Raw genomic sequence first — 22838 nt, forward strand, 5'->3', positions numbered from 1 at the left:
GAATATCGCTGGTCCGTGTTCACGACTACACGGGGGGCAAGACAATGAGCCCTTGGGAGATCAGCCTCAATCCAATCAAACTAAGTGACCTTCTTAACGGAGGAGGTGGATCGACCAGTGACCGTTGTGGATCAACTTCCTCAAGAGGTATATTCGTACAAAGATTCTCATATAACTTATGACAAAAAATTGTGTCTATACTACTTTGACAGGTTGTGGATGCTGTCGAGACAAGAGTTTACCCAAAGCATCTGAAGCGATTTGAAACTCTGGACAATGATTCAGTTGTGAAAAAAGGAATCCTAGTGAAAAACTGGTTTCAGGAAATCTTCGCCGAAAAACTCAAACTGCCGCTCACGAAGGTCACCCATCAGCGGCCAAATTTAAGAAAATCTTGAGGAAGCGCGTTTAGAGGCCCGGTATGGCTAAAAACGCTGAAGCATGGATTGACTCATGCGTAGTTTTTGTGATTAACAGAAAACCGGAAAAACCAACCCAAATGGAGCGAGTCTTTGCACCGAGTACAGTCTGAAAAACACGGCGATATCTCAATCTTTGTCATTGTCGACAACCGTTCTTGGTACGTGATTGCGTAACCGGTAAGGTCAATGAATTTCGAAAACATTAGGTGAGTACTGGATTCTATGCAAGCGTACAACACAGCTGCTCATTGTCATCAAAACACCACCAGAAGAAGTCATAATGGGAAGGAAGATAAAGCGGGGATTTTCGTTGCTATCCTGAAAGAATGCTTCTTACGATGATGACCAGCTAAGCCCGAGAAAACAAGAATCCAATTTGTTGGTACAGCAACAAGAAGATATGAGGCGAGGAGTACCACGATGTCAGGTCAAACAAGGTGGCACAGTTGTGGTCGAGCGGCAATTCCGTACTAAAGCAGAATCACGAATCCATACCCGTACACGCAAAAGTTGGATGGTGCGAAACCAGTACAAAATTGTGCGTTTTTAGCGCAATTGTTGATGTAATTCGGAACCAGTACAATGATTGCGTGTTGGGCATAACGCAATTAATGCTCTACCGTTTCTCCAATGTATTTGGCCGCTCCAAACTACTACACCTAAACAGTTTCAACTAGTATCAAGCAACATTGCAAAGCGAGCGAGAAGCTAAACAATTCTCTTCCTTTCTGCTTGAGGACGAGATATATGCTACGCTTTTCAAGTCTTTTGCACACACGCTTTCGAGATACTTTTTCTTCTTCATGCATTCCTCTGAATAGCAGCAAGCACGCACCGACAGTATGAGTGAGACTAACAACACTGGTATCAAATCAAGCATGTACAGCACGGGTGTTTCGCTCATTTCTTGAAGCAACGAGATATCGCCTTGCGCGTCGCAATCCGAACCGAAAGAGAAGCGAAAGAGCCACCTGCAAATTGTATGTGATGTGTCTAGTCTAGTCACTAATACACTCGACGTGAGAAATAAAGTGTCGGTATATGATACATATTCCGATTTCATTCTATGTCAATGTATTCGCAGTACAACTGTTGCGTTATGCGTTTCACACATTTATTGTGCGATTTCTGTGCAACATTTGTGCGAATCGGGAAGACACAATGATTGTACAAGACTTCAACTTTTGCGTGTAGATATACTGTGGCAGAAGAGAAAAATGGCATGTTGGTGGTTAATATTCACACAAATATTTGCAAAAATTTTGATAAAGGCCAATTGTTGCTATCGTAAATTTCAATTAGTTATCGCATAAATGAATCAAGATCAGACAACTTACGATATCTGCACTGACATAATATCATCCTCAAATTCTTCACGGGTAGGATGAAAGCCGCTAGCAGGTGCTAGGAGATGCAACACTGATAGTCTCAGCCACGCAACTGTTATTATGACAATGCGTGTTGCATTTTGCAGCTGTGCGGCTGGGAGACAAAATTATGTTTGTGTCCAATGGAAGCAGATAGCAAGAGATGCCGCATTGCTATGATATTTGTTTGATTGATTGATTGATTTCTTCTAGAGAGATTTTAACTCAAGAATCGGCCATTGGTCCCTGCATATATTAGTTTGAGCACTCTTATATAACCCAAAAGGTGCTTTCCTTCCCGAAAAAAAATAACATCAAAAAAACCTTAAAAGTTGCTGTAATTATACATAGTTTTACCATAATTTTACTCTGTTTTTCATTGCAAATACATCATTTTTACATTGAATATCATTGTCCAGAACAATAAAAAACATTGTTTTTGCCATTTTTACCCCGAAAAAGGGGGGTTGTTATGTATCTTGACAGCATTTTTTCAGGCACTTTTCCCATACATTTAGAAGTCACTGACAATGTTTTTCACGTTAAAATTATTGTCAACAAAAAGCGTTGTTAAAACATAGTAATAACAAAAAACGTTCGCAAGCTTACAGTAAAAATACCATGTTTTTTATGGTTAAAATAAAGCATATTGTCCATTAACTGTTCTCACCACAAAATACATCGAGACTTTTTATCACGAATTTTTAAGTGATCCGTATAAACCGTCCGTATAAACTCACAGTAACAAATGTTCGAACCACCTGGCTTCGACAAAATTAATTGTTACGAAGAAGAGGAGGACAAAGTTTTTCCTCCATTAGATTAAGTTAGAGCCGACAGTTTGCTAATGTAACTATGTACTAAGTTGACCGGATTCTTCACAGGCAATTACGTTTCGCTTCATAATTGTCAAAGTATAATTACAACAACTTATATTAATTTATACTTTTCCCTTCCTTTTCCCTCGGTATGCTGCGGGTATCTGTCCAACACTACTTTGTTGTTTTAGGGTTCAGTGTACCGACCGGTCAGAAACCAAAAACACACGGAAAACTGATTGCGACGAGTGAACTTACTTTCCGTTCGATGTTAATCTTAATGGATTAAATAGGAAAATATAATATCCTAAGTGGTCGCTTTGTAATTGAGGCGTTCCGCCTCCGGTTTGCGAAATCACGCCATTTAATGGATGGATACTGATTCAAGTGCCCCAGAAATTAACGTCAAAATATGATGAAGAAGATACTGCTGTCAGTCGTATCAGTAACATGTTGATGTTTACATTTTGTTTTTGGCTAAATTCTGGCTGATAGAGTCAGATAGTTCAACTCACTAAGTTGAGTAGTTGAATCAGAGGAACAACTATTTAACAGGCTTGTGCCAGATGTTCAACAACTACAACCCGCATTCGTTTAATGAAAAATGAAATTTGTGAAAACCCGCAGCTCGCAAATATGATTTCTTTGCTCTCTCCTCAAAAGAGAAGCCCCAGCTAAAGAAAAAACACACACATGCATTCCGAAAATTGAGCCATTGATGGCCGGAAACGATTATCTCGATCGCTTTTATCTTAATCATATACCTTCTTCATAGCACATCATTGTCTTCATTGTCGTTATGCTCGCCGTCGTCGTCGTTGACGCTGGCAGAGAAACATTCCTTTGTTGGTGGATCGCGCACCCTCTGCCACCTGCCTGCTGTCAGCTTGACTGCGCTAAGCATTTGTTAAAATATGTACACATTGTTTCCGCGAAGGTGTGGCAAAAAGCGCATTCTATTATCTTAGCTATAGTGTTGGTGTTTATAAATCAACAACAGAAAGTCACAAAATAAATCAATAGACCAATTGGTCACGTTGATGTTTCCAAATGGTTTTATTTGATCAAAATGACGCTGCTACACAGCATTAGAAACATGCACTTTCTCACGATGGTCACTTTCCAGCCGTTCCAGTTGACCTACCGATTCCCACATTCCGCGTAAAGCTGAAAAATGTGGGAAACGATGAAAATTCATTTATGTTACATCCAACAGCGAGCGCGCCTACATTAAAAGGGTTCTCGAACTTCGTTTGCAATCCGTTCTCGTCCTATTCCACCTAACATCAGTTATTCAAATGCCAAAATATGTGTTCGGCTGCAAACAATAATTCTTTTGAAGCCTCTGACCGCTCGGTTCTGGTTGCATGGTGGCGTAGAAAATTATTTATGAACTTATGGTCAAAAATTAGTGTAAGGTGTGAAATGACTTTTAATGTTGTGTTGTAAGTTTATTCAGACCTCTTAATTTTCCCATTGGTATTTGTTTGCTTTGAATTCGAGCTCACGTGAAGGCGTTAAATTCATGGGTTTTGTTTTTTTGTTTTATATTGTTACAAGTTCGAATTATCGCAGAAACAGTTCCGCAACCTGATTTTAGCTTGATTATAAACATTTACCAGTCCTACATATTGCAAAAATTCGATTTTCGTGAACAATATCTCTCCAACCTGCGGCTGCGACCACTTGTCGAATGTATTGAAAAAGATGCAAAGTGTGAAAAATAACAAATCGGTTCACAACAAAGAACGAACATCATTCGAATGGTGGGTCTGCTGTTCGTCCCCCCAAAACGAAAGCACTCGATTGCTCGTACCAATAGCAAAAACAATCATTCTCATTCATGCACTCGAAAGGCCTCAAGTACCGTTCGGTTCCGTCCGATTTCCATCCTAGGCATGAATGTGTATCGCTTGTTAGCTCTTTTTTTGTTTATTTACCAACTCTTTGTGCACCACGGCCTCCAAATCCCAAGACTAGAGTTTTTGTTTCAAGCATGATCTTCATCTCGAATCTCCAATTGGACGCGGCGCGTACGCAACGAGACGCTCTGTGCTGTAGTTTTCCCACCATAATGGGCCGAAACACAAAGAAGTTTTGGGTAAAAAAAAAGAATGAGCAACTCAGCGAAAATCATTGATCAACTGAGCCTAATTTATGCGTCTGGCCTGGAGCGAAGCTTCACAGCGCAGAAGTGCGGTGCGGTATGAGGGTGTGAGTGTATAGCAAAATATGCCCACATTGATATTCAGCACTTTGCTTTGGAACTAACCCTGAGTCGAACGCCATTCAGCATAACCTCGAATCGATCTATGCTTGATTGATGGTTTCATTGTGGTTTTATTGCCACTTCTCGCGCCTGCATGCAATGCCACAATTAGCCTATGTGAAGCTAATACATAATTGGTTGTGTTTTATTCTAGTCGTGTTGACATTTTCAAGTGTTTGGGTTTTTTGTGCATTTATCCACGAGTGGTACGATGATTTCGAGAAACTTCAAGTAGAAGTTTGTCTCATAAGTATAAAATGGTTTTTTTACGATCTGAGTTCTTTTACACAATCGTTTCTGGCTTTTACATAATCGTTTGTGGTATTACCAACTATTTACACTTCTTCCGTCAAAAGAATTGTAACAAATGTACCAAATTGAGCATTTCCAAGCCCTATTAGGTGTGGTGCTGTTTATCGACTCCTTCCATTCCGCGTATTTTACTCCAATTCATCGCGAAATACCATTTTACGGTCCAAGTGCACAGTCAGGAGAATTTGATTATGACATCCCCTACACATTGCGATACAACTTTCCCGATGAGTCACTGACTGCACAGCACACAGCACACGTCTGTACATACGCTTTTATACTACCTCACTTATGCGCCTGCGTTGCGTGACCATCCTCAACCGATGCGATGCCGGCAGTAGGAGGCTTTCCTGAAGCTTCCGATTTAATGCTAAACGGTTTGATTACTCAACAGTAAGTGCGAAGACATATCATATGTGTGCTGTAGCCCGTCAGGTAGTCAGTCAGCCAGTCAGTCAGTCAGTCAGTCACTCGGTTTGGTGTCTCAAGCCAGCAGTCAGTCAGTCACCCAGTCTAGCTTTACTGGTCGTTCTCTGTCGAAACTCTAACATTGCGAAAATCGGTGAACACCGAGCTGCTACTGACTGCTACTACCATTGTTGTGTGTCGGGTGCTCATCCGTCGTTTTTATGAAGAAAATGCCTTTAAAAAAACTCTTGCGTGCAAGTTCAACATAACTAGAACCATACCCGGCTATTGTACAAAAACAAAAGCAAAACCATTTGCCGGTTGGAAAACGAGTTTATCTTAGACAAATAAAGTAAGGATGGATGTTTTCGTCGTCTTTTCGTTTGTTTTCATATAGGAACGCTAGCTAAAGCATATTTGTTTGTTTTTGAGATCGATAATCATATTTTAGAAAAGGGATTGTGTGCAAAAGCTGATAGTTATAAGCTAATGCTTTCTACTTTCCTAACCTAGGGAGTAACTGCTGTATAAGGATATATAAAAAGCTTTCAAGCATCAACCAAGCATGAGATAGTCACTGTTTTGCTAGACTGCGAAAAATACTACTCTGGCAGAGAAAAACTATGTTTACTTAGCAATTAAATTGTTTTATGTTCCAATTAGAAATAAACAGTACTTTTAAGTGCATTATTATTTATTAGATGTTTTTGTATCACCTACTCTGTAATGTTTTATCAATTGATTTTTGTTTACAGTAGAAAAAAGAACAGGGGTAGCAAAAGCTCATATAATATTCCAGCTTTATATCCGTTATAATTTCAACCTGTACTGCACAGTTCTCAAACAACAAAATAAACCGCTCTTTTACTTGAGACTTGGGTAATTGGTTTCAACCGTGCACCTTGCCACCGTAAATCACTTCATTTTAATAGTTAGATGGTTGAAAGGCACCTGTACGCCAGGGTCGCGACGGATCGAGCTGATCGTGCGCGCACACCTCAAACCGGCGGAAGCGAGGTACTAAAATTGAACTTGATTTCTTTACTTTCTGGTGTGACAAGACCTCACGCTACTGCCGGTTGGAGCGAGTGATAGTTTGATTTTTTTCCTTTCAATATTTATTGTTTCTCATGCGAGTAACTAACATGCTTCGCACAACTTCGTGCTTACGGTTATGGTGGGAAATAATAACCTTGAAGTGCAAATAAGAAAACTACGGGAGCTTGATTCAATCAATCGGAAATAAATTGTGATGTAACAGTTGGCTGAAAAAAATATGGCGTCCATATTCTTGGAAGTGCACAGAATAATATTCATTAAATATGCCACAAAAGCAGGAGCAATTAACGACAATTAGTAGGTACATAGGGTTATTGGAACGATTGAAGAGTAAAAACTAGAAAAATAACCTCATGCATCGTTTTTGATATTTTGAGACATATGCCCTTCTTTATCCTTGCTAAGTCAGAATAACGTATCACTATTGGAAGTGGCCGTCATGATATAACCAATAGCATTCGTCCAGTATAGTATTAAACTTCGTATGAAGCGCATAACCGTACTGGATAAAAATATGAAACGATGGCCAAAATGAAGGAATTGAGATTCTAATTGCTTCCCAATTCACCTTATTGCAATTGTTCAAAAACTCTAAAGGATACTCACTGATGAAGAAGCTATCGTCGGAACAGATATAATTTCTTTTTCGAAAAAAAAGTTCAAATATTAGATCTTGAATTATTTAAAAGACATGTTGACGGAGAAATGTCAGAACAGCTCATATTACTTATTCTTTGCTGGCGGATCACGAATAATTTAAAATGAAGGAGAATTCGTGCAAATAGTACAAAATATCTCCAAGCTGTCGAAATAGTCATCGTAGGCTCGAGTTCCGGCTCGGAAAAGACTATTGGTGTCAGTAGGATCGTAACGCTAGAACCGCAACTGTCCTGTACATTAAACAGTTAGCTGTGAAGTCGAAGATTTTCGTCTTCGGTTCGTCTGGTGCCGTTTTGAGGCTTCTGTGCAGCATTCCGATTCCGGAAGTATTCATATTAGGTGATATTTACTGTCGAGCTTCGTAGCCGCAAGGTTACAGAGTCCGCTTTGACAAGCGAATAGTGATAGGATCGAACCTTAGTAGAACCAAACCAACATTTGGGTTTATTCTCAGGCTCTTCCACACAAAATCTTCTCTCCAGATTTAATAACCTCTCGTCTAAAGCTTCGATAATATCATTGACTATAACACGTCTACGCTGTTAGAGTGATAGCTTGCAGGAGGATATGATAGAATCGATCGAAATCGAAGAAAGAAGGTTACTAAATCTGAATGAGAAGACAAAAAGTACTATAACTTCCCTCAAGACTTAATAACCACTGATCTAAAGCTTCGATAATATCATAGACTATAGTACGTTATATGCTTCTAGAGTGATAGTCTGCAGGAGGATATGCTAAGGTCGGTAAGGAAGGTAGTAGGTTACTAAGTCTAAGAAGACAAAAAGCTCTATAACACGGAGCAGGTTACTTCTTAATAAATAGCACTGCAAAATGGTAAAAAAAAAACAGAAATGTGCAAACAGTAAAAACGTCTGGACAATGCCACAATAGATCAAACAACTACTGGTCGCAGTGGGGTCCACACAAAAAAGGTGGTATTTGGTCGATTTAGGCTGTTATCCGGAAACCGGAAGTTACAATTTGGAATAAAAAATGACCTCTGTGGTCAACAATTTTAGTTATTTTCCGGAAACCGGGAATGAGCACCTTAAATTTTAAAATGGGTCTGGAATTCATTTCCGGTCTCTGGGCATCATCCCGATTCAGGAAAAACCCATATTCTATGGTATTCGGACAATTTTGGTTCTCTTCCAGATACCGTAAGTCGCCATTTTGGAATCCAAAATGATTCTCCGGCCTTTAGATATCATTCTGGTTCTGAAAATACCCATATTGGATGATAGGTGACGTCGTATTATTTAATTGTTTTTATGGTTACTTAAAACCCCGGTGGAATCTGTTTGGAGCAATTTTTGGCACCAAACATCTTTGTTATACTTTTTGCTTTGTTTCTGCCGCTTGCAGAAAAAATAATACACTCTCTGCTTACACCACAGCTGACCAAAACAGGAGTGGTGAATCACTCTAGAGTGAATACACAGAATTAAGCCGCAGTGTACACTGCTGAGATACAGTGGTGGAAAAATTAATAGGTGTGAGCATTGCTTATAAAGTCATCTGCATTTTAACCCATCATGTATAAGGCATATTACCGTTTACCGGTAAAGTGGCGCAGTAAAAATTTCAGCCATGATACAAAAGGGCTGATCAAAAACTACAATATGAAGTTAAAACTTTCAAAAAGATAGCAGAAACCATCGGCTGCTCACAGAATATAGTTAAAAAATCTGTAAAAGACCAGAAGATATCAGAAATATGGGGGTGGGAAGAAAAACTAGTTCTAGGAATATCCGCCGAATACTGAAAAAAAAGATGGATTCCTCACATCTATAGCCATCAAAACGAAACTTGAATTGAACCATCCGGAACTGTCTGATTGATTGTAAATACCGTGCTCATATTACCAGAAAAACTCCTTTCGCATGGGAAAGATATATAAATATGATGTGGAGAATCTAAAACCATTTCTCGCTATTTTTGGGACGTCTAACATAATGTCAGCGATCTGTTCGGGGTTGAGTTACCTTTGTTTCGTCACTCCATAGCATATTATTGAAAAAGCTAGCTCCATTGTGATTGAGATTCTACAGATATAGTTTAGCGAAATCCAGCATTTTTTGCAAAATCTGCAAAACCCTCGTGTTAATGATTTTTTCTGGTATTTTTTTTTTTTTTTTTTAATACATTCTGTGAGCAGCCGATGGCTTCTACTATATTTTTTGTTTGTTTTTTTTTTTTTAAGTTTTACCTTCATATTGTAGTTTTTGATCAGCCGTTTTGTATCAATGTATCAATCAATTATGAATTGTTAGTTTATCAGTACAGACTTACTGTTGCCACTCACAGAAAACCGTAAATCAACATTTTTCAATAAGCAAATTGTAATTACAGTCACGTCACGATGTATAGTTCACTTTACACCTCTTATTTTTTCCACTAAAAATATTGATCAATGAAAGTTTTTTTTGCTCAAGGACAAAATTCCATGAATTTTGACAGATGATAGGTTAAAATGCAAATGACTTTATAAGCAATGCTCACACCTATTATTTTTTCCACCACTGTAAATTCGATAGCATTCAAACATGCGTGACGGACGCCTGGATTTTTTTGGTTCGAGATTCAAAACAAAAAACGCAATATATGTAAGCATTGCTAGCTTAAGCAATGAAGGTGGTAGGGATTGCTGAGAGTTATGAACCGCTGGCATTGGAAATGCAATGCAAGATCTACAGGAAGGGTTTGCCGTGAGTTGCTGTCACACCCCCACGCACCGATAGGCCAGAGTTAGTCCACCGCACCCTGAAGCACGCAGCCCACCACCCATCGGTTTTCCAGACACCAGCACCCAATATAGAGCAGGCGAAAATATAAATGACAGATGGGGAAAAAGCGCGGCTGCGATTATTGGCGCGAAAATTTAGACGAGGCCAACGTCTTAGGGCAAGGAGGAATGACCTGCTGTAGCCACTACACTTACTCAGTAACCAGATTCCGAATTGAACGGTCACGACCTGCGGAAAATCAACTAGAAACCAAGAAGACAAGCGACTCGAAGGAGACAGTAAAAAGTGTGTGGCTATAGTGAACAGCAGGTAAGGCACTCTCCTTATCCCGTAACAATTGCCTCGTCACCAGTTAGCCAATCAGGCTAAAAAAAGCAACGCTTATTTCCCAGAACCCCGCTGTTTTGGATTAAACACGAGTACGCCGAGAATCCCATTGGACCCTTCGCCGGTGACTGAGGACGCCGATTAGGAGTCATTTTGGCGGCAAAGGCCGCAAGACGACGCCGGACAGAACGTGGGTGTGCAGGAACCAGGTGCAACGAGAAGGTGTGACTGTGCGCTGACGGTGAAACGGGGCCCCGGAGTAGAACGAAAGTGAATAAGGTTAACTAGAAATAAGAAAGTGGGTGACGAATGCTAGTAATAAAAATTGTGTACATAGAGACTCAGACAAGCATTTTCCTGGAACCGCGAAATTTCCTTAGTAAGCCGACCCTGAGGCTGTTGTTCAGGGGTCCCTACAGCGCTCGCTGCTGAAGCTGGGACAATACTTACATATACTATCTAGATGCTTCCCTCATTTGATACATGCTTAAGAGACACACAATGAAAGTACTGCAGTGAGCTCTGTTGTGTAATTATCGTGTGTAATGTCTTTTCGTGTTGGAAAGCTCACACCAGTTTATTATCTCTCTGGAGAGATATTTCACATTCCGCCGCAGTTTTTTTTTTGCAAGCTACTCAGATACACACAATTCGTTGCTCTCTTCTAGCAAGTGCGTCGCTTTGCCCACCAGTGTGAGAGCAGTTGTTTTTGCAGTGGAAATATTCTTCTACACGCTAGTGGTTCTCTGAGAAAAAAAGTGACAAACCTGGTATTGCAAAACCATATTTTAACACCCACTTTAATCCTACGCCAAGCCTACGTCTGTGTATTTAGGCACACATTCTAAAACTATATTGTTTCAAGTGTCAAACATATTAATCCATACTGTAATTTTTAGTGTTTGTTTTCATTGATGTTAGTCGAAAAAAACTTTTTTTTTCATATTATTTTTTTTTTTCATTTGAAAAGCATTTTCAATTCCCTGCAACCTATTCATAGATAGTTTTTATACTCAACCAAAAGTTTTTGAATGCTAAAAAAGTCTAGTTAAAAAATTGACAAAAATGTGGGAAAAAACTTGTCAAAAATATGACAAAAACATCTTCAAACTCTCGAAATAGTGCCAAAAAAACATAAAAATTCATTAAAAATCTACAGGGTGTCACCGTGAAAGTGATACACACATTTGAGTGCCTCTTTTCGCATCGGGAGGCCTACCCTGTTAATCAGCCGTGTTTGTTTTGATTGCGACACATGTTTATAGTTTACTTGTAAGTGATAAAGGAAAATTGCAATAGATTCAAGTAGAAAACAAATTAAGATTTTGTAACTTGTTGGAATGCGCGACATACAAATCAGAAGAAAGCTTTCACATCTGAATTCAAGCAGGATATTACAGCGACAGGGGTGTGAAAATTAATAATGATTACTATCTACAACATGTCATCAAAGACCATTTGCTGCTTTGTACCAATTAATTATTTGGAGAAACAGAAATTTTCTGCTTCCAACATTCAGCACCAGACCAGGCATTGGTTGTTCAATGGTCATGCAACGAAATTTTACCGTGTTTTATCAGCCCCTCTGAATTGCCCGCATTCTCTCCCGATTTGAATCAATTGGACTTCAACATTTCGGGGTACATGCTAGGAAAGCTGGGTGAAGTAGAACACATGACTTTAAACAATTTCAAGAAACGTTTGGAGGAAATCTGGGATGAAATGCCGATCGAAGTGTATGTGGCTTGTGATAAATTTGAGAAGCGTTTGCGGGTTGTAATCAAATTCAAACGCAAGATTTGAATTGAACAGATTCAACTGTAACTTTACTAATCCACCATGATAATTAATAAAGAACCAGAGAAGAAATATTTGTCTGTTTTAATTTTATGGCATAAATAAAGTGAATCACTTTTACGGTTACACCCTGTAAAAAAATATGTAAAAGAAAATCAGAAGCAAAAACGTAATTGAAGCAATAATTTATTATAAAAACTACAAAAATATGTCGAACTTGTGTCGCAAAAGCATCAAAAGTATGTCAAAAAGACGTCAAATGTGTATAAAATATGCTTTGAAAAGTCGGGTTGAATTTTACTGCATGTTTAACATATGCAAACATTTCTGTCAAATGTATCAATACAATGTATCAAAACAATATCAATACTGTTGTGACACAATAGATTCAAATACTTTGCAATAATGTATTGAACTTGTATCAAAAATGTAGCAACAATCATTAAAAATAATCTCAAAAATATATCACAAATGAGTGAAAATATGTTATAAATATTAGTATACCGTAACAGTAGCAATACTCGTCGTTTGAGGCTTTTCACGAATCAAGTCATTTTTCGGTGTCTTCATGTGAGCGGAACTGCTGATCAGCCAGACCTTGTGCCATCGAATAGAAAAAGTAATAATTGGAAGTCGCAATATCTGGGAATATGGCGGGTGAGATAGGACTTTCCATATAAACGTTACTATGTAAGTTTCAACGACTTTCACAGTGTGAGGCCGAGCGTTGTTATGTAGTAGAATCACTTTGATCGTGCCTCTGCACGTATTGTGGCCGTTTTCCGCGCAGTAGTGCTCTGCTCAATCATACCAGTTGAAGTCAATACCGTTCGATAGTGATAGTTTCGTTCCGTTTAGACAGCTTAGGCGTTGTACACAAATTACGTCAAGCTCTGCAAAAAAAAATTGGTCTTCCAAAAAAAAATGCTACCTCGATTTCAATCCAACACCGGTGGACAAGTTGTTTCACTTCAAGCTGCATTTCCGTGAACTTTTTTGACGTAGAATTACGTCTTACAGCAACATTTCGGATAAGGGGTGCAAATTGAAATGCCAAAAACATCGAGAGCGTCACGAAAAAATGTCCAATTTCAAATGCTTACAATCCAGTAAGTTTTCACCAATTTGTTTTTATTCTAGCAACAATCGATTAGAAAATTTACAAAGCGTCCCCCAAAGTGCGAAAAATCTTGCTTTTCTGATGCTAACTATTGTGCTATTGAAAAATGTAGTGCCTTGTTTTGAATGCAAATTTCGACCAACCAGAACTGGAATCAAGTCCAGATACCAGCCAAAACGGGTATTTCGGAAACCAGATATCCAGAGACTGGAATTCGATCCCAGACACTATTTTGAAACTGAGCCTAAAATGGAACCGGGGTGATGCCCAGAGATAGAAAGCCGACTGACCAACTTTTGAAATCCGAAATGGTGACTTTCGGGTTCCTGAAATGATAAACAGAAGCCAGAAATGGACTTCATTACTTTTTTTAAATCCAATATTGTGAATTTCGGTTTCAGGGAAACAATGAGAAAAGAGAGTTGAAATAGCTGACATTTACCGCTTTCAGACTGTCAATAACCCCACTCGAGTGTATTCCTCAATCTGTTGTAAAAAATGCATTATAAGCTTTTGTACGTTACCCTGCGGTCATGTCTCATACACAACCTCTTCAACTTCTTAACTCTCGCTTCAGTCACCGTTTTCTTTGAATGAAACGAGAAAAATACTCTTTCCACAAATATCGATTATTTGGCACAAAATCAGAAAATCACTGATGTGCCAAAGCGGTTTGTTCAGCATAGCTTGGTTCATCACGTCAGAATCGTCGAAATCGATCTGTCAAAATCGACCAGCACTTATTGCTGGCGCCTGCTATTGATGAATAGCAAAAACTTTGTTACGCACCTAAGATGTTTAAAAAAAAACATTGTTAACGTGTCAAACATTTATTAAAAGTGTGTCAACAACGCATTGAAAATATATCCAAAACGTGTCAAAAATATTTTGAAAATGCGTCCACAATGTTTCAGTAATGTGTTAAAAAGGATAAAACCCTAGTGCCCAAACCCACAATTTTTTTTTTTTGTTCACACAACATTTATTTGACACGACACAATACAAATTAATGTTTTACGGAGCCAACTATAAGGCCCGCTATTCGACGAGCATTGATAAAATCACTGTGAATCTTGATAAATTTTTAAAAAAGGTTTTTTTAGGTTTATAGTGATTTTGCGAAAGCCTGCCGAACGGTGGGCTTGGGCACTAGAAGGGTAGACAGCCGGATTAACACAGCAGAAATTGTTGCATGAAAATGGTGAAGTATGATATATCAAATAAAGTATACTTTCGACCTGACGGAGAAGGTCAACTAGTTTTATTTGTTTCTCTGTCATTTACTGTGAAACGACTCGAGAACAAACTAGTTTAGCGACTGAAATCTTATGATAGGAGAGTATCTAACTACCAGTTTAGGAATACCAAGTTGAAGCCTTACCAGATTTATTAGTCTTCTCGGGGTAACATATGCCAGTATCCGAAAAACAACACAATCTACCTTAACCAATTGATAACGCGCTGTTGAGATTGTCCTGTCGAACTGAACCATTAAAATTCTATTCTTAACACTACGATAAGCTAATGTTTCAAAATAAGGCGTCAAAAATTTTCTATTTCCAAACAATACATAATACAGTCACGCAACCACCGACGGCACGTGCTTGGTTCAAGGGCTGAGAAACAATATTCATCATCAAAAGGCCTTTCTTCAGAAGCCCAGACAATTCCAGCGAACATCAAACCGCAAAACCACCCGATTACCATTGAATAGCGCTAGCCATGGAGGGGTGGAGGTGAGGAAGTAGAAAATAAAAGTTTCCCTTTCAATGCGCGCAACAAAGGTACCGATGCACTTTTGAAATTCATCCCACAAGCAGGAGATTTTGAAAGCTTTGTCAAAATTTGTACTATTCGCTCAGAGTACAAAGAGCTACGCATGTTAATGTTCAGCTAAAATTACCAAAAATCACCCAAATTAAGATTCCTGCCGCAGCATTCGACGAAGAAGTGTAGCGATCGCTAGATAAATCAACAGAATAGGGTAGCACTTTGATTGCAGTTGCTACACGGAGGGTAGGTAATTGTGCTTGCGCGTACGATGATGATGTGACGGATCGCCGACACAATTTGCTTCTGTAAAAGCTGTAATTTCTTAATTAGATCGAAAAGCTCGATCTTAACCCATTAGTGCAATCTGGGGGTAGATCTTGACTGGTTATTATGCTGCCGATAATGATCGCTACAGTTAGTTGGCTTCGTTTGTTCAGGTACAAAATCGGAAGTAGTATGACTCTAATGAATCTTATGTTCGGTATGAACGAAAGTGAATTCCTAGTTCAATGCATTTTATTTATGATTGAAGCATTCATTATAAAGCATTCTACATTAAGCTAGAATTGCGATGTAAAATCACTTACAAAATATTTTCGAATCGGCATTTAGAAATAATAATAATCAGGGTCTCGGTAATGCATAAAATATTTAACCTCTAAAACGGACAATCCTTCTTCAACAAACACGTAGACGTACTTAACAACCTAAGACGTACCTCGATTGCATCATTAACGCGTATAATGAAGAAAATACAAATCTGCAGGCTCAACCTGCGCGCGTCGAGTAATCTGCGATCGCAGATCGGCTACCATGCGTTATGAATCTGCTTTGAAAATGAAAGAGAGGATGCAACGTGTGTAGGACTAAATGACCCTTAACATTCATTTCCCATCAGAGCTGCAACTATTGGCACAACGCTTAAGCCCATTATCATCATCGTCGACCCCTTGCACTTACCCCGCCCGGCAGTTTGTTTACAGGCGTTGGGCAATTTCTGAAACCCTTCAATGCCCGCTCTTCGGAGCTTCCGTGCAGCTCCTCAGGATCGATTACAAGCGATGCAAATCTGCGGAGGACTTAATCTGTAGCCTACTTTTAAAAGGCGGTTAATGAACTACACCGTGTGCATATCGAGTTGCTCAGTGTTACGTCATTGTGACCGGTTGAGGTATTGTTATGGTTTTTATCAGCCACAGTTACGTAGCGTAATGCCTTTTGTTTTTTTTTTTTTGTTTAAAAAGGATTAATAACGTTAGTCGCTTCATAATTTGAGCAATCACTACTACTAATACTAATACGAAAGGCCCTTTTTGATTTCAAAACAGAGTCAGAGAAATGTAATACCGTCAGGAAGAAATTTTTAGGAGTTGTTACTTACAGTATTCATTTTGTTGTGCGAAATATAATTTGTGGTGAAAGCTTACCTGGAAATAAAAAGAAAAAGTAGAATTAGTAGAAGAATATTGAACTGTAGGAATTTTCGGACTTAAAGGAATTAAATATAATGTTTTTATCTGCGCCATGCCGAAAAGGATTTAGCAGCGTTCAGCAGCGCTCCGCAATATAAAGATTTTTATCAGTGTTAGTGTTACTTTTCGAACATAAATACAAAACAGAAGCAAACAGAAGCTCGTGAACATTTGCACGTGACTGAAATCGGTGCGCCGTATATGTTGAAACTTTTAAAGCTGTCGTTTCAACAAGTATCAAAAACTATCCGTAGCAGCTCAGTCAGGACAGGCACAAACGTCAGTCAGTAGGTTAACCCGTCAAAAAGTGTTTTCGTCGATTGTACAGCCGTTTCAAAACTTTACTATGACAGCAAAAAAAAAGTTAGCTTCACCGCTGTAGAACAGCACCGCAGTTGTGCCTGTTTCGAGCTAGCTAGCTTGCTAGCTAGGATGACGTTAATTATGGCAAAAGCCCCCCATCCAATGACGGACTGCGTCCCTAATATAGCAGCCGCAAAAAATTACATAAAATAAAGCTGTTCTAGCAGCTTTTAACGAGCTGTAAATTCGCGAAAACAGTTTCCATCAGCAGCAGAAGCAATATACAATATTGACATTAATAGCATGAGGAGACGGCACCAAAGGAACAGCATTGAAAATCGTGAGAAAATAACACTCGCGGCCAGTAGATCGCGCCTTGATGACACAGTTAGAATACGTGTGCCAATGTTGGTTTTGATTCGAGATGAAAACATTAGAACAGGTGGAATTATGATGGGCGAAAAAATCCGTGTCTATTTATTCAAACAGACATAATGTAAAGGAGAATTGAAAATCTTACTTAACGGAGATTAAATTTTATTTTAAATTATTAACCCATCCACACGTTGCACCTTAAGTCGAGTTCAAACCGAGGGGCCAACCAATGTTCCCTTCGGCTTATGTGGGTAGTATACAACTGCATGAACGATTTCCTCATACATCGTGCCAAACCAACTTTACCTTGGGTTTGTCAGGCGCCCCAAACAGCCATTGATGAACTAACCTATTTGAACCTCTGCGATTCTCCATAGATCAGCCTGAGTATTCATTGGAAACAAGAAACGAGACTGTCTCACCTGTAATGTAACAAGCGGCTTAATTATTGGTACCGTATTTACGAGTGTTTCGGTGCAGGTCTCGCTGTATGTGTGTATACGGTGCACACACCACCTTAGAGCTAGACGCGCAGCGAAGACCGGTGATGGAGGAGCAGAAAAACAAAAGGTTAGTTCGTGATTTCGATTTCCATTCTTGGGTTTTTGGTTTGGATATGTACCAACTCGCTTAGAACCGTGTCGCACGATGACGTCCAGCAAGGTGAACAAGACGGGCAGACAGGCAAGAGCAGTGCCGGGGCTCGGTAGGCAGACGAAACTTGATTTCATTGCAATCTCCTCTGCCGTTCGAAACTGTGTATATGCAGCAATAGTACCGGCAGCAGGTTGCATTGAGACAGACCTCGGAGCGTATGGGGTCTTACTTGGTTGACTGGCTCCGGAGTCAAGCGCTCGGCTTGTGGTGCCGCGGCTGCCGCTGTCTCTGCGATGATGTAGTAACCCGAGAGCATCGAAGTAATTGAAAACTTCTTTTGTTAATGGCAGGGTAAAGGGTAGTACCGCCAGATGCGGCCATTGTCTCCCAAACTCACGCCATTTGGCGCTACGCGGTTCTGCCGGGCTCTAGTTAGTTGCTGGGTACTTTGTCCATTTTGTACGTGGCTCGGCTGCCGGCGCGCGGTTCAAGTAAAGGGAAAAAACAAAGGTCGCACTCGCAGCTAATGGGAGACAAGTTGACATTTGACAGTCGACAATTTCGCGATCTGCCCTAGGCTGTGGGAAAGTGCAGCTTTGCCAGTGCGATGACATACATAGAAGTATCGTTGGTAATAATGTGCATAGCGGGGGCCTAGTGTGGTTGGTAACGTCTCCGCCAACCACGCTCGACGCCTGGGTTCGAATCCCACCGCCGACATAGGTGTCGATGGTTGTGAGGTGGCGTGATCCACTCACAACCAACCCAAACTGGTCTAGATTCAATCCTAGCCGACACCGGGAGATTTTCTGAGGCGAAAAATCTCTGGGATCACGCCTTCCATCGCATGAGGAAGTAAAGCCGTTGGCGCCGGTCCGTTATTAAACGGGTCGTGAGTTAGGGTCCTGGGTGTGGAGTCGCCTCCCTGGGCGTCGGTGATTGGCCACAACAGTGGCGGAACTAGACCGACGGAAAATAAGCGAGAATAAAAAAAAAAAATAATGTGCATGTTTAGTAGGGAGAAATTACATAGATTCCTGACAGAATTTCAATAAACATTTTTTAAGAGTCTGCGAATGAATGGTGTTCTATTATAATTTCTTTGGAAAGTTAGAAGATGAAGTTGAACAGAAAATATATAATAGTTTGAGCAAATTTGGAACAGTATGCAAAAGCTCACTTCTAGAGAAGAAGCGTCCTTGTTTGAATCTTGGCATTAATAGCGCATTGGTGAAACAGAAAAATACGTTAAATTAGATCTGAAAACTTCAAACAACAAAAAACTGCATTTTTCTTGCATGGACTAATCACTGCGACGGGGGAGCTGAGTAACCGCAATGTAACAGAGTCCACCTTCTTCAAGCGGATGGTTATGGGTTTGAATCTCAGTGGAATCAGACCTTTCGATGTCAAAAAGAACTTAAGCATAGGTTTATGCCAAGGATTCCCAATCATTTATCTTTCCTCTACGCTGAATTCTACAATACATTAATGTAACGTCCTTTTAAGAAAATAAATAAGTTCCTCTTATGAATAAACAAAGCCAGAAGGATGCAAACTTTTTCAGGGAATTTATAAGTGCCGATATTCGGCAGAAGTAACAAGGCAAACATAGGTCACTCTTTTAATAAACTGGCCAGAAGAACGCCCAACGAAACTTCTCCAGAAAATTCCAAATGGCGATTTTTGGCAGAAGGCTTTGTATAGTAGAGCAGTAAGCATGTGAAAGGAAGAGTAAAATCATATTTCACACAAGCACGGATAAAAAATAAGCATAGCACTTCTCAATTTTCACGGAGATAAAGCAAAGCAAAGCCTTGGTGCTACATTCCGATTCGTAACTTGACCTTCTGTTTATTTATACACAGACTTCGCAGCTAACTGTTTAGTGTACAGGACAATTGCGGGGCTAGCGCTACGATCCTACTGACACCAACAGTTTCTCCCGAGCCGAGACTCGAACCTACGACGCCAGCATGTTAGGCCAGCAATGTACCTCGAGACCATCTGGGAGATACATTTTCCAATTTTGAAGGTAGTATTTTTCAAATCTTTAAGTCCATTATAACCACCATGCGTCTCCACTGAGAAAAGCTAGCGCTAGCCCCGCGATTGTCCTGTACATTCAACAGTTGGCTACGAAGTCTGTGTATAGTAAACAGAAGGTCAAGTTCCGAGTCGGAATGTAGCACCAAAGCTTTGCTTTGCTTTATCACTGAATTAGGCACTGCAATGCACACAACATGCCACCATTCGTCTCCATTGCAAAAAAAAAATTGCATCAGTATCATAATATAAACCGCATTTTGCCGTATGAAAGGTTTCAGGAGACTCTATCGTTTGATATTTCTGCATTACAGTAGCTTTTCCCAATGGAGACGCATGGTGGCTATGGTAAAAAAAAAGACTAAAAACTTTATTTCGAAACTAAACCAATATACCTCCATGGAAAGTTGGTATTTTATGTTTTGAGGAATCCAAAAAAAATCAAACGATCGGAATCGAACGGAGACCCTCTCCTGGATCTCAACCCTCACATAACGGTAAAAAACGATTTGATCATATTTTTTATATGGTTTTTGTTATTTAAATTACAATGTGATACTTACCCTTGAAAGATCCAACACTAATCTGCAATTTGATGTCAAAAGATTCAAAATCAGTTAAATGGTACAAAAGTTACAAATTTTTGAAAATTGAATTTTCGAAAAGCGTCGAATTTTTAGGAAGCACCTATGACAGAAAGTGTTACCCTAACAATCAAATTAAAAAAACGGTTTAAATCTTTTCGATGAAGAACAACTCTAGTGATTAGGGGTATATTCGGAGTGAAGAAATTTCCGATAGATCTTTTTTATTTTTTTCTTTTCTAAAATTTTCACAGGTGTATATTTTTTACTTTGGAGATACAACTTTTTTAATCCTTTAGATTTACCATAATCACCATGCGTCTCCATTTGAAAAGCTACTGCAATGCAGTATCATGATATAAACCGCATTTTCCGTATGGAAGGTTCAACACCTAAGAGCTCCTATCGTTTGACATTTTTGCACTGCATTAACTTTTTCCAATGGAGGCGCATGGTAGTTATGGTGAATATTAGAGATTAAAAATAAAAACCTAAAACAAAACCAATATACCTCTGTGGAAAGTTGGTACTTTATGTAATTCTCTTTTTCAGGAGTCCAAAAAAAACAAACGAGAGGGTCTCTTGGATCTCAATGCCGGCAAAAAACGTTTTGTATCATAACCTTTATATAGTTTCTGTTATTTGAAGTACAGTTCAAATTTTTCGTCTAAAAGATCAATAATTACTTTCAATTTGATACCAAAACATTCAGAGCCGGTTACCCGGCTCAGAAATAATAAATTTTTGAAAATTAAAAATTTTGAAAGTTGATTTTTTTGGGCAACACCTATGACAGAAAGTGTCTCCCTGACGGTCAAACAAAAAATACGAATCTAATTGTTTTCGATTAAGAACAACAATAGTGAGTATGGGCATGATCGGAGCAAAAAACATTTGCGACCGGGCTTTTTTGCATGGAATTGCTGTATTATTAGTAATACAACTATTCGGAGGACATACTTAATATTTATCCGTGCTTATGTGTATATTTTCGACCTTATCTTATAATCTACTATACCGAGCCTTATTCTCCTGGTATCGCCATTACTAATTTCCTGGAGAGGTTTCCATCGTGTGTCCCTCTGGCCAGTTTTTTTATACGGAGGAATTATAGTGAAATGCCATGAATTCCTCATGAAAATTTCACAGAAGTTATGGATGACACGTAAATTTTTTTTTCGAATAATACAACTACAAAACATTGTGAAGAAAAAAAAACTACAAAACATTTCATATAATTTACAAATTATCAAATAGCCATGTTGACGAAAATAATTTTAAAAAATCCTTCGAAGCATTTCAAAATAATCCTGCAAAAATAATCAATACGTTACAGGAGACGAATTTTGCAACATTAAAGAACTATTGAAAAGTTATTTATTCGCAGGCACAATTACTTCAAAGATTAATATAAAATAACTTCACAGAAATCTCATGTAAAATAATCAAAACTTAAAGACTTTACGAAAAAAAGCATTGGAAAATTAAAAAAAATGGATTATTGAAAAATATCATTGGTAAGAGAACGCGTAAATTGTTGTAAATTTCATTTCCGGATTTCGACTTTAAAGTTAACCTTTTTTTTTTCAAGATTTAATTATGTTCAGACAAAACATATCCATTTTTCAAGCCTGAAGAAGCCTGCGAAATGCGATCGAAACGTCGCAGGCAATAGAAATGCACACTCAAGGTTTACATATTTCTTTATTTTTTATTCATTTTTTCATTTATTTATTAATTTATTTAAATATAAAAGAACTTCAGACCTTCTAATTCCAGCCCAGTAGGATCGTAGCACCAGCCCCGAAATTGTCCTGTACAACAAACAGTTTCCTGCGAAGTCTGTGTATAATCGAACAGAAGGTCGAGTTTCGTATGTAAAAGAAATTCACAGAAATCTCATGTGAAATAATTGTAAATTGAAAACTTTCCGAAAACAAGCATTGAAAAATTGAAAAGAATGGATTTATAGAAAAAAATCATTAATAAGAAAACGCGTAAATTGTTGTAAATATCTCGAAATTCTGAATAAACTGAAAAACAGACATGAAAAAGCATAAAAATTGAAAAAAAAAACCTAAATAAGTCAATCAGAGTCGATACCCTATTCTGCGTAATGGTTAAAGAAGTATAGGAAAATTGAATAAAAATCATTTGAGAATTAGTATCAAAATTTCATCAGAGATATTTAAGAAAATTTCTTGAAAATCATTCAAACGACGTTTGAGCAATGGAATGTCAGAAACGTCCCAAAAAAACACTAAAATTGAAAATTATGAATTCGGAGGAAAGTTGTTCAATATCGATTTTTAACTATCTTTTTCTATTGTTCGTGAGAAAATAGATTGAGTTCCAAAAATTGGAAAAAGGAGTGATATA

At 38.7% G+C, this 22838-nt stretch overlaps 1 protein-coding gene across 11 annotated transcripts in view; it reads right to left on the reverse strand.

Moving 5' to 3' along the window:
* The window catches only part of LOC129731829 (tyrosine-protein kinase Btk29A), a 202174-nt gene that overhangs the window by 23662 nt on the left and 155674 nt on the right, over nucleotides 1–22838 (reverse strand). For 2 of the 11 annotated variants that reach the window (XM_055692172.1, XM_055692175.1), the window contains exon 2: nucleotides 16464–16509. The exons of the other annotated variants lie outside the window; for them this stretch is intronic. In XM_055692172.1, the coding sequence (XP_055548147.1) occupies nucleotides 16464–16509 (46 nt within the window). The remainder of the gene's footprint in view (nucleotides 1–16463; nucleotides 16510–22838) is intronic. 11 annotated transcript variants of the gene reach the window in all.

Source organism: Wyeomyia smithii, chromosome 3 (genome assembly GCF_029784165.1).
Source record: "Wyeomyia smithii strain HCP4-BCI-WySm-NY-G18 chromosome 3, ASM2978416v1, whole genome shotgun sequence".
Lineage (NCBI taxonomy): Eukaryota > Metazoa > Arthropoda > Insecta > Diptera > Culicidae > Wyeomyia > Wyeomyia smithii.